General features: G+C 46.9%; 3 protein-coding genes across 3 annotated transcripts; all 3 read left to right on the top strand.

Moving 5' to 3' along the window:
- Positions 1-196: 196 nt before the first annotated feature.
- Positions 197-1,740, top strand: TSTA_023850 (LysR family regulatory protein, putative; the record flags this gene model as incomplete). Its single annotated transcript, XM_002479441.1, has 2 exons — positions 197-418; positions 471-1,740. The coding sequence occupies 2 exons, from the start codon at positions 197-199 to the stop codon at positions 1,734-1,736; spliced, it is 1,488 nt and encodes a 495-aa protein (XP_002479486.1). The 3' UTR covers positions 1,737-1,740.
- Positions 1,741-2,379: 639 nt separating this feature from the next.
- On the top strand, positions 2,380-5,233 carry TSTA_023840 (endothelin-converting enzyme). Its single transcript, XM_002479440.1, has 6 exons — positions 2,380-2,442; positions 2,504-2,685; positions 2,736-3,247; positions 3,303-4,410; positions 4,477-4,883; positions 4,940-5,233. The coding sequence occupies exons 1-6, from the start codon at positions 2,417-2,419 to the stop codon at positions 5,015-5,017; spliced, it is 2,313 nt and encodes a 770-aa protein (XP_002479485.1). The 5' UTR covers positions 2,380-2,416; the 3' UTR covers positions 5,018-5,233.
- A 926-nt stretch (positions 5,234-6,159) lies between these two features.
- Positions 6,160-11,212, top strand: TSTA_023830 (guanine nucleotide exchange factor, putative; the record flags this gene model as incomplete). The annotated part of the gene is made up of 2 exons (XM_002479439.1): positions 6,160-6,539; positions 6,664-11,212. 2 exons carry the CDS (start codon positions 6,160-6,162, stop codon positions 11,126-11,128), a joined length of 4,845 nt encoding a protein of 1,614 aa, XP_002479484.1. The 3' UTR covers positions 11,129-11,212.
- Between the last annotated feature and the right edge of the window lie 452 nt (positions 11,213-11,664).

The following is an 11,664-nucleotide window of genomic DNA, read 5'->3' as shown; positions in this document are numbered from 1 at the left end:
CCAACTTGACCTGACAAATCCCTAGTCTCAGCCCTAAGGGGTTTAACCACTATTGGTTTGTCAACCATATTTTTCACTTTATTCTTCAGCCTCAGTGTTGTTATTCTCTTCTACGAGGCACTCTTGCGGACTGCAGCTATAGCAATACTTATATAAAGTCTTTCTTATTATTTTGGGATCGATCTGGTCGAATACGATGGGCCTCTTTTCATCTAGTAGACCAGCACCTGAAACCGTCCCGAGTGACCGTATAATCCCCCTCAGTCTCTGGGATGACCAGGATTATGCACGTGCAATCAGCCTTGATATCACCCTCACATTTAACGACGTGCTAGACCCAGAGAAGCTACGGGATTCTCTAGACATCCTTCTGCGAAAGAAAGGATGGCAGAAATTTGGTGCAAGGTTGAGACGAAATGTAAGTTTTTTCCAGAAGTCATCAAAAGCAGACATCTAATGTATGCGAACAGAAGGACAAAAAATTAGAATATCACATTCCCGAGCAGTTCGACGAGAAGCGCCCTGCGTTCCTGTTTAGCATAGAAAGGCACGACATGACTCTAGCAGAGCATCCTCAACTTTCAGCGTATGCTTTTGGAGAGCTTGACAAACCCACATTACTTGGCCCCTTTGACCCTGTACGCCCATATCTACGTGCTGCAAACGCCCCCGAGCGTCTGGATGACTGGCTCTACTCTGATTCCCCCCAATTAGCAGTCCACGTGGTCGTACTCAAAGATATGACCTTCGTGACAGTAACTTTTATACATCTACTCATGGACGCTATGGGATTTACGGCGCTCTTGAGAGGCTGGACTGCTGTTCTACGCGGCCGAGAAGATCAGATTCCCCCGATTGTGGATGTCGATGAGGATCCTCTCGCGACTATTCATCAGATGACACCTGCGTCTAGATACGTACTTGCAGATCGCTTACTGAAAGGTTGGGGATTCATTCTATTTGTGATCCAGTATCTCTTCGAACTGCTCTGGTGGCGTCGAGATGACGAGCGATTGATCTTCGTGCCAAAGAAATATCTGAAGGAATTGCGCGATTCTGCCCTTGCCGAACTCAACGACAGTCCCTCGCAAGATACAAAACCACCATTCATCAGTGAAAGTGATGTCCTTCTTTCATGGTGGACGCGTGTTTTTATCAAGGCACTCAATCCATCACCCAACAAACCGATCACTCTGATGAATGTATTCGACATCCGTGGTATCCTTGCAGATATGGGTCTTCTTCCTACAGCGGATACGGCATTGATTGCCAACGTAACTTGGGGTACAATTACCTTGGTAACTGCAGGGGAAATTGTCACCAAGCCTCTCAGCCATTTAGCTTCCCGGATTCGACATGCAATTGATACCCACCGTACCCCTGAACAAGTCCAAGCTATCGCAGCCATGCATAGAGAGGCCCTAGAAAAGACCGGTCAGCCAGCCCTATTTGGCGATGCAGGAACCATGCTTTTCACTTGTTCAAACTGGCATAAGGGAAAGCTATTTCAAATGGACTTCTCGCCAGCAGTAATCAAAACAAATCCCTTTCAATCTGGGCGGGCAAACCTCCCAGGCAGACCTTTACTGGTTTCCGCCACGGGAAAATTTGTTGGATTTTCCGCTCGCAATTCGCTTGCTGTTATGGGTAAAGATGCTGCTGGCAATTGGTGGATGAAGAACGTCTTACGGACCAGCCTGTGGAGTCGTATTGAGGAACAATTTGGTACGACATGATTTCTCGACTGTATTGCTAGGCCTACAACATAAACAATACTGTTGTAGTAGACTTCATAGTCCAAGACTTACTAGGGATAGGTAGCTTTTGATTTCATATATTCTAGATTTATTACCGTATTGGATTAGATAATATATGCATCATTGTGTTACTTCAACCGATACGTATAGACCGGGATAATCGACACAGAATTATCATGCCTGTCCTTAGCCTTGTCCACATATCTTCGGCCTCCTGTCTCAAGTTTCAACTAATACGCAAGTTGAGCAACCTCGCTTAGCGGCTCCGAATTGTGAGAATATCTTATCCAATTCTTACTATATATTAATTGCATTTACCCATCACATTATAGCTTGTGTAAGTTGTTCGAGAGTTCTACAGCAGTTGTGATATCCTCAACGAATGAGAGCTCTGAAAGACTGGCAGTTCTCGCGTAGTGATTGGTGCCCGGGAAGCCACCAGGTGGATTGAAGAAGCCATATTTATCAACCAATCATATCTATCACAAGCAGGCATAAGCTCCGGGATGTGGAGCTGGAATCATCAGGCACCCAAGCAAGTTGATGACCTCACGTCCAGTCACCAACATCATGCTGAAGCCGGCTTAATCCATTTTTCAGCGCGTCAACTCTCCTACAATTGCAATCCACCGCGCTGTGGCGCAGACCAAAGTCACATCATGAAAGGCTTACCAGCCTTCCCTGAGTTAGTATGACTCCAATTGACTGACTCGCACTCATCAACTGACAATTTGGGGTTACTATAGGGATTCCTCTGCCTACAAGACCAGCCCCAACGAATCAATAAATTATATTTATGAGAAGAATCTGACCGCTGAATTTTTACCTGCCACAAATAGCAGGCCTTTTTCTAAGCTACTTAATGTAGCCCGGTGGGGTTTGATATGTGCAGGTGTTGCTTACCTTGGCGTAGGCCAATATTATCCAAGTACGTACCACTTGAGATGTGATTAGTCCTTGATAATTGATATCAATCAGCCCCAGATGCGGTTCCTACTGTTGATACTACTGCTACCCCTGATCTGTGCCTCGAGCCCGAGTGCATCCATGCTGCATCTGAGATACTTTACAATCTCGATCCTCACTACCAAGATATTGACCCGTGTGTCAATTTTGATCAATACGTCTGTGGAGGATGGATAGATCGTCATGATATGCGGCCAGACCAAGGCTCCATCTTTGCTGGAACTCTGATGGCAGAGAACGCCCAGATGCGACTACGCCATATTCTAGAAGCTCCTGAGGCGCCAGGAGAGCAAACACTATCTTCAGCTGACAAGGACAACTTCAAGAAACTGAAGGCCGCTTATGATGCGTGCATTGACGTCGATGCACTGAAGGAACGTGGATCACAACCTTTAGAAGATATTCTTTCTAATATCGACGCCGTCTACTCTTCGCAGGGCAAGGATTCCGAGACAAATATAACGGATACCCTTTTGTACCTGATGCAGATTGACGTGTCGGCTCTTACTGATTTCTCTATATCCGTAAGCACCTTTTCCCTTCCTCTTTGAATGCATTCGTACTAATGATGAGTTACAGCCTGATGATCGTGACCCCGATAATGTAGTTATATTTGTGACACCACCACGCAGGATTGGTCTCCCATCGCGAGAATATTATAATGACTCAAAAGTCGTTCGTGACTATTACAATCTTGCTGCGGAACTCTTCGGCAACTTCATTCCCCTCGACCACGTGTTGTCCGATCGACTTGCAAAAGACGTCGTCCAATTCGAGAAGAAATTGGCTGATGCGACACCGGACACCCAGGCACAAGAGGATGTCACGCAATATTACAATCCGAAGACGTTAGAGGAAGCAGGATCCCTTATTCCTCAAATTTCTTTCGGCCACATTGTTGCCGGGCTAGCACCCGACGATTTCAAAACAGACCGACTTATTATTGGTTCTCCGTCGTATCTCAAGGAGCTTTCAGCAATCATTCAAGACACACCCAGAGATGTCGTTCAGGCTTTCTTCAAATTCAAGGCTATCCAGAGGTACTATGACGACATAGAAGACCCTAAAGTCGCTCCTCTACGAGAGTTCAACAACCGTTTAGCTGGCAAGGATCCTCAGGCTACCCAGGACAGATGGCGTAAATGTATTAACAATTTGGATTCTGGAATTGGCTGGATTCTAAGTCGCTTTTACGTTATTGACTCCTTCCCGGAGGAATCCAAACAATTGGGAGATCAAATCATTTCCGACATTAAAGAACAGTTTGTTTACGTGCTTGATGGGACGAAATGGATGTCTGCGGAAGTTCGGCAGCTGGGAAAACAAAAGGTCGCCAATATCATCCAGAAGATTGGCTACCCAACACGTAGCCCCGATTTGACAAATGGGGAAGACGTGAAGAACTACTACAGCCGCTTGCACATATCTAGCGGAAAGTTCTTTGAGAATTCGGTTGCAATGTCGCGATTCGAATTTGAAAGGACGTGGTCTCAGCTGGGCAAGCCTACGAATCGAGATGAATGGGGTATGACTGCACCAACTGTCAATGCGTACTACAATCCTCCTGGCAATGAAATTGTGTTCCCAGCTGGTATCATGCAACCTCCGACCTTCTACGGACCTAGAGCGCCTCTATACTTGGCTTACGGGGCGTTCGGGGCCGTCAGTGGGCATGAGCTCTCACATGGTATGTGCGGCCATCAGCTTACTATTTTAACTTGGTGATACAGAGTAGCTGACTCACGATTCATAGCATTCGATAGTACTGGTAGACATTACGATCAGATTGGCAACTATACTAACTGGTGGGATGACAAAACCATCGAGGCATTCGAAGAACGTGCACAATGTTTCATCGATCAGTACTCTAATTTCACAGTCCCCGGCCCTGATCCCGATTCAAAGCCTCTCCATGTCAATGGACGGTTGACCTTAGGTGAGAATATTGCTGATGCTGGCGGTCTATCAGCTTCATTCCACGCTTGGAAAAAACGAGACTCTGCACATGCAGACAAGGCACTACCTGGGTTGGAGAATTTTACTAAGGAACAGCTCTTTTTCATCTCGTACTCCAACTGGTGGTGTAGCAAGACTACAAGGGAAGCGGCGGTGCAGGCTATCTATACTGACCCGCATGCTCCGAAGCCCGCTCGAATTCTGGTACGTCTGGTTATCTGTATCCCTTAGGGGCAGTGCACTTACTGAAAGTAAAACAGGGTACGATGGCAAACACAAGGGAATTCCAGGAAGCTTTCGAATGTCCACGTAAGGAGCCTGTCTGCAAATTATGGTAGAGCCTATACTGCACTGTCTAGTATCGAAAGACTCAATTGAATTGGCTGAGTCGGTGAATAATCATAGTGAATATTATCTGCTGTTGAAACCAAAAACTTCGATTTCGAATATTCACTGTGCTCTGCATCTCAGAAATGGAGATTCTGTCTCGTGGTTGTATTCTTTTACATCTGCATAGAGTAAGTGACGCATAACCGTGCTATCTGATTGGCTTTGAAGTCGTCCAAAGAGCGTCTGGTGTCCGTAATCACGGGATCCAGCCACCAAGCTACAAAATATTATTGGCCGGAAGTCCCACACTAAATCAGACTAGCCAGGATATCCGCTGTAATCTTCGTAATAAAACGATCATAGTCATACAACTTTAATCCTACATCCACCAACAGACGACCAGCATTCTCTGTATAGCGCGTAAAATACGTTCACCGAGGCACATATGAATTGTTTACAGTGCAAGTTTATCCCGTGACCAGATTTGTGATGTGTATGTATTATGATTCGCATCTGTTGGACACATTGACTCAACTTCTACATCCAATGGACTTGACAACCCCAACTTCGTACAGCACTCATACTGGAGCCACTATTATCTGAATTTTTCGAAGACTCCGATCTACGCAAGCTGCTCTCTGCATCCAGATTGCAGACTCAACTTTAAGCCACCCGAATCGACTTGTGCTCCGTGCGTTTCGCGTTCGACAAATTGGCGGCGTGTTTCGTGTCCCCATTCCCATCCCACAGGCTACTTTGTTCTCATTTTGCCGTCATAGGGGCTCTCTTTCCGAGCGAGTGGATTTGGTTCGAAATCCAGACAATAATTTCATCTCCCACCACGGCCTTCTTTGTTCCTACGCGGATAGCCTCGATCGAAGCTTACCGATTTAAAGAGACTCATTCATTGTATGGACATACTATTGCGCAACTGCTTGGCCATCATGAACATCTAAACCGCCCGTCAGCATTGCGGTGTGCGGCAATGCCGAGTTACACAATCAAGTTACCACCCCGGCCAGCTCTGCAAGAGTAACCGGTGTGCCTTGTGCCAACCTCTCGCTCATATTGAATTATCAACTGAACAAAGGACGGCGTGTGCTTGATTTGTGCGGCATTCGCTGCTCTCGCAAATACCTCGGTGACCATAATGATGACCTTTTATGACGATACTGATAAACCCGACGCTGTCGCCGGTGACGATTTTCAGCTACATAAACCCGCTTCACGAGCGTCTACGTTGGGTATATCATCAAACACGTTTTCTCGTCCGCTGCGAGCTCAGCCCGATGCCCTTCAACGCGCCCATACTATAACACAACCGGCCTCCGCCAAACGAACAGGCAGAGCAATGGCAACGGACCGAGGGCGAAAACCGCACCAAAGAGCTTCATCGCTCCTTCGATTAAAGACCAGTGGTAATGATAACCTACCTCAAAGATTGTTGGCGCATGATTTGGCATCAGCTAGCCGGATTGACAACACCTTCGCGGTCGCCAATGTGGGCAATAATGGAAAGCTTTACCTGAGGTATGAGGTTTCTAATATCCTATTTGCAGTTGACCTGACATCATCTTCATCTTCATCCCAAAGTTCAATATAAGTTTGGGTGACAATATGAACACAACAGCTTACCATTGATCTCTGTGAACAGACCGTTAGTCGAATCAGGCTCCCGGCGTCACCATGGCAAATCCCTGTCGAAACTGAGTCCACCCGCTCCGGTCAACGTTACGAGGCAACCTCCACCCAGACCAATAACCGGCCCCGACTCTAGACACAGTATTTTATCATCGTCTCAATTTTCCGAACTCCATCCCAAATTTGCGCGTGAAGAAATAACAGAGGTCAATGACGATGCTGACGATACTGAGCTCCGACGTAGGAGAGCTCATTCTTTCTCTACCATCTCCGAGTACGATCAATCTGAAACGGGCGATGAGTTCCGGATAGTAATTGACCGTCTCGACACTCACGAGGCGGCTGACATTACATCTCAGCCTCCTTTACATGTACCTATCCCTCATTATCGCCTGGGATCACTGCAATTCAATGCCGATGGGACGCCAGTTTTGCGAAGTTCAGTTTACACTCACACATCGGATAACACCAACCCCTCTGTATACCTGAAAGATAGTACCGGTAACACTGGCCAAAACCGTATACCATCAACCTACGATTCTCCTGGTCTGTCACATCCTGTGGGGACGCTTTCAGCAGCAATGTCATTATTTTCTGGCGTCGCACCGTCTGCCACGAAAGCGAGGAACTCAAATTCAACTTACCGTTCCGGCATGTACTCTGTACGGCATCCAATTGAGCCTTCTATTTTTGATGTGCTCGCCGAAAACATGGATGATCCAGCTTTGGTCAAATACCTTCCCGGCACTGCGGACATCAGTGCTGCTACACCTGCGCGTATAGTCGCCCAGATTTCATCTGAAGCATTCATGGACTATGAATTGGTGTCCGACTTTTTCTTAACTTTTCGCTCATACCTTTCGACGACAGATCTGCTGGGATTGTTGCTGGCACGGCTGGAGTGGGCTATTAAGAGATTACAACCCGATGGTCGGATTATTCGCATTCGAACGTTTGCGGCCTTGCGACACTGGATTCTCAACTATTTTGTCGATGATTTTGTCAGTAATTGGGATTTAAGGGCCCAATTTTGCGATACAATCAATCGCATGTACGATGAATTAAAATCTCGAAGCACCGTAGGCGTCAGCGACATCAAGATATTGGTAGACTTGAAGCGCTGCTGGTATGGTAGGTGCTTAGTGCATTGGGACTGCCCGCTTTTCACAAGCCCGGACAACCCTGCTCTCCCTGGTGGTGTTCTCAACAGTCAAGAAAACAACACAGCCCGTCTAAGCAAGATCACGAACTCTTTCCAGGAAGGTGGTACTGAAAACGCTTTTCCAAAGATCCCATCCGAACAATTGAGGCGACCATCTATTGGGGTCGAAGGTGTACGAAACATTGAATATCCATCTATGCATGCGAGAACAATATCATCGGGGACTTCACGCAGTTTCCCGGGTTCGTCGAGTGAACAAAGCGTCCAAGCACAGTCATGCTCCTTTCCCGGAAAAAGTGCATCGATTCCGATGAACGCAATGGATTCCCGCCATCCAGTCGTGGTTGTTATCCAGCCGTCTCACAATACTCCCACTGGCCCACGTTCTCCGACAACCCCGAGCACCTTCAAATATCCGGTCCATGCTCACAAGCGTAGTGGCAGTTTCTCCGACTCAATAAGAGATGACCGTGCTCCACTGTCTAGGGCATTACCGGACAGACAGGATCAGGAACAAGCTCTACTGCCAACACCTGATGGTGGCAATGGCAGTCTTATCCGTGGTAATCTGTTTCCGCCTATAGATGCAAGAGTTACAGGATTTGCACCCCCTTCCCCTACAATATCTCAAGCGTCAGATGGACTACAAGATCATCATGCACGTAGTGCCTCCGAGGGCAATATCAAGCCACTGCGAACGGTTATCGGCTCCATACGCCGTGCACTGCATACACGCAACATAGGTCAAGTCAGTACGGCACATCCTGCTTATCCTAATCCCCGTTCGCAAAGAGGCAAAACCGCCACACTACCCGTCAATGTGGAGTTCAAAAGCGATATCTACAGAGAACGCAGGGCACACCCAAAGCCTGAAATCCCTTTGAGAGTTGATTATATCTCTGAGCAAATTGTAAGAGACTACCGGGAAGCTATTGGCCTTAATCCTCCGGCGCCTTCCATTGCAGAAGGTCCGAGTCAACCGAGAAGTCAACCATCTCATTCCAAACCACATCAGACACATGACCAACAGCGTCTTGTAAGCGAAGTGACTATGGGGAGTAAGTCGATTGTCATAGTTGATGACACCGGACTTGATTTACCGGTTGTCTCAGGTGGCCTTGGATGGCTTGGTCCGGACCAAACAAGCAACGCAAGTTCACATGCGCTCGTGGCAAGGAAAGAGAGCTCACCTGGTACTATTGAGGTTCCCGTTGCGGCGTCTTCAGAACTACTCAGGCACGAGGGAAAGAATCTGAACCTCGCGCCATTCGATCTACCTATACAACGTTTCTCGACAAGCCAGTCAATCTCCAGTCGTCTTCGGAAGTACGCATCTTTTCACAGTGGCGTCAGTCACTCTTTTGATGGGAGTAGTGAGTCTGGCGAGAAAGAAATCGGCAAAAAGCCAACGAGTCGTCTATTACGTAGGCGACCAGGAGGCGATCTGCGTAAGATCCAAAACGTGCATGACCTTGCGCCTGATCAACGCCCACTGTCATTCGCGACGGATACCTCTTTAACAGAATCATATACTTCTTCAGTACGTCAGTATCTCCGACGAAGTTTTTCACGATCCTCTCAGGCGAGGACTCAGTCAACGCCACCGCGTTTCGACCTTATTAATACGCATTCGTCTCAGCATCTTCGACCCTCGTTTGAAGCGGCTATAGCAGAATTTTCACGTATCCCTGATGATGTTGATGGCGGAATTGAATCGACGTTACTGAAGCTAGAAGGAAAATGGCCATCTCCAACACTCTCTGACAGTCGTGCGGAAGGTGATGGGTATCAGAACACTTTGACTCGCAAGTTTCAGCATGATACCTCGGATATTGCTTTAAAAGAAGCAAGCCCTTCAGGTGACCTCCCGATGAGATCTGACGAAACAATAGTTTCTTTCCCACATTCAGGTCCGCGATCTCAAGTGGACACTGATTCGTTCGTGGAGTCGGAGTTCTCAGATAATTCGATTCCTCTTCTAGAAAGGGGTTTAAGCGATGATTCCATGAAAAAGCCAGTTTCTGGCCTTCGTGTACATTATAGGACTCATCAGTCTGCACTTACCGGAAGCGTCAACAACACGGACTCCCCTCGCCCGTCTATACAGCTGATTGATGATAGGGACCGAATCCGACAACTCAAAACTAATATCGACGAATACCATGACGTTGACTCGCACTCAGAGCAGTACGAGAATGTGGACAGCAGATCCGAACTATCATCTGAACTTTCGGTTGAGTTCATCGAAAAAGACGACGCTTTAGAGGCATCGAGCAGCACAGATTCTCTTGCAACGCAATCTCTGGAGATACCCCCTCATCCTCTTGCGCATCCTCCTTCGCCACCAATAACAATTCCACAGGCGGTATCGACTACTACTTATCGCAAACCGCAAACTCCTATAAACGCCTCGGCAACATTGACTCCGGGACCATCCCCTACTCGCATGGGTGATCAGTATAGTGGACGACGTAACTTGGATGAGAGTGCAGGTATTGAGCACAAGCTTGGGAGATTACACATAGAGACCCCACAAATGCCAAACCATTTCCCCTTTGTACTCGCCTACGATTCTAGGATACTTGCTCAGCAGTTCACTTTGGTAGAAAAATCGGCCTTGGACGAAGTTGACTGGAAAGACCTAGTTGAAATGAAGTGGAACAATACGTCACCATCAATCGTCAGTTGGGTCCATTTTCTCGCTGAGAAGGAACGTAAAGGAATTGACATTGTCGTGGGCCGCTTCAATCTTATGGTGAAATGGGTCCTCTCTGAAATTGTTCTAACGCGAGATTTCTCGGAACGCGCTCGAACCATCACCAAATTCATCCATATCGCTGCGCACGCGAGACAAATATGCAACTACTCAACGATGCTACAGATCGCGATTGCTTTATCTTCAGTTGACTGCACACGATTGCAACGGACATGGGAATTGGTGAGCATAAATGACAGACGGCTATTGGACAGCATGGAATTCCTGATACAACCCCTGCGCAATTTTCACGAACTAAGAGTCGAGATGGAAACAGCGAATCTTCAGAATGGCTGCATTCCGTTCGTTGGCCTATATGTTCACGATCTTACCTACAACGCCCAAAAACCATCACAAGTTGCGGGAACGCGCGATGGGGATTCTCTTGTCAATTTCGAACGATATCGAACCTCGGCTAGAATTGTCAAATGTCTCCTCCGTCTCATCGACGCGAGCAATAAGTACAATATCGAGCCTGTTCCCGGGGTGGTCGAAAAATGTCTGTGGATCGGTTCTCTGCCTGAGGAGCAAATCCAGGCTTACAGCAAAAGCCTAGAATAAATGTATATTTTGGACCTTTGGTCCCTCGCATATCTGCTTGGGCAGATCAATGACTGCATTACATCGACCACGATCATTAGCGTTCTGTTTGCGTCGTCATCATCAAAATAAACGACAGTAATATCATCAGCCAGCACCAAGCGTCACCCTCTTTTTTGTTTTCCTTGCAAGCGTTTTGTTGTATTTCCCAGTCTTCTGCCATCTTCGACATCGTCTTCTAACATCTATTGTTATCTTACATTTATATCCCGCATTGGTTCGCCATCTCTTTTCCTTATTGCATCTAACAGAGCAGAAAGCTCTGTTTCTTAATCTTCTCAGCATAAACATATCTCCCTGTACTTATGCATCAGCCATTATTGCTATAACTATATAATAGATATATCAGTGCCAAATCGGTCACGTGCATCGAGTACACCAGAGTGTAACTACACATGATACCTGTTTACACCCTAAACCATGCCATAAGAGAATCGCTCAGCATCATCTAAAATGTAGCCGAGTTTTTATATATTTTTGATATAAGCCTGAAAACG

This window comes from Talaromyces stipitatus, genomic scaffold, assembly GCF_000003125.1.
Source record: "Talaromyces stipitatus ATCC 10500 scf_1105507295541 genomic scaffold, whole genome shotgun sequence".
In the NCBI taxonomy this organism is placed as follows: Eukaryota; Fungi; Ascomycota; class Eurotiomycetes; order Eurotiales; family Trichocomaceae; genus Talaromyces; species Talaromyces stipitatus.
Note: the sequence above shows the minus strand (reverse complement) of the source record. Positions and strands in the feature narration are given on the sequence as shown.

Excerpts from the sequence above, each read along its gene's own strand:
- TSTA_023840 (XM_002479440.1), top strand. The coding sequence starts at position 2,417 with ATGAAAGGCTTACCAGCCTTCCCTGA. Across the intron at positions 2,686-2,735 it reads CGTAGGCCAATATTATCCAA|CCCCAGATGCGGTTCCTACT; the intron begins GTACGTACCACT and ends GATATCAATCAG. Across the intron at positions 3,248-3,302 it reads TTACTGATTTCTCTATATCC|CCTGATGATCGTGACCCCGA; the intron begins GTAAGCACCTTT and ends GATGAGTTACAG.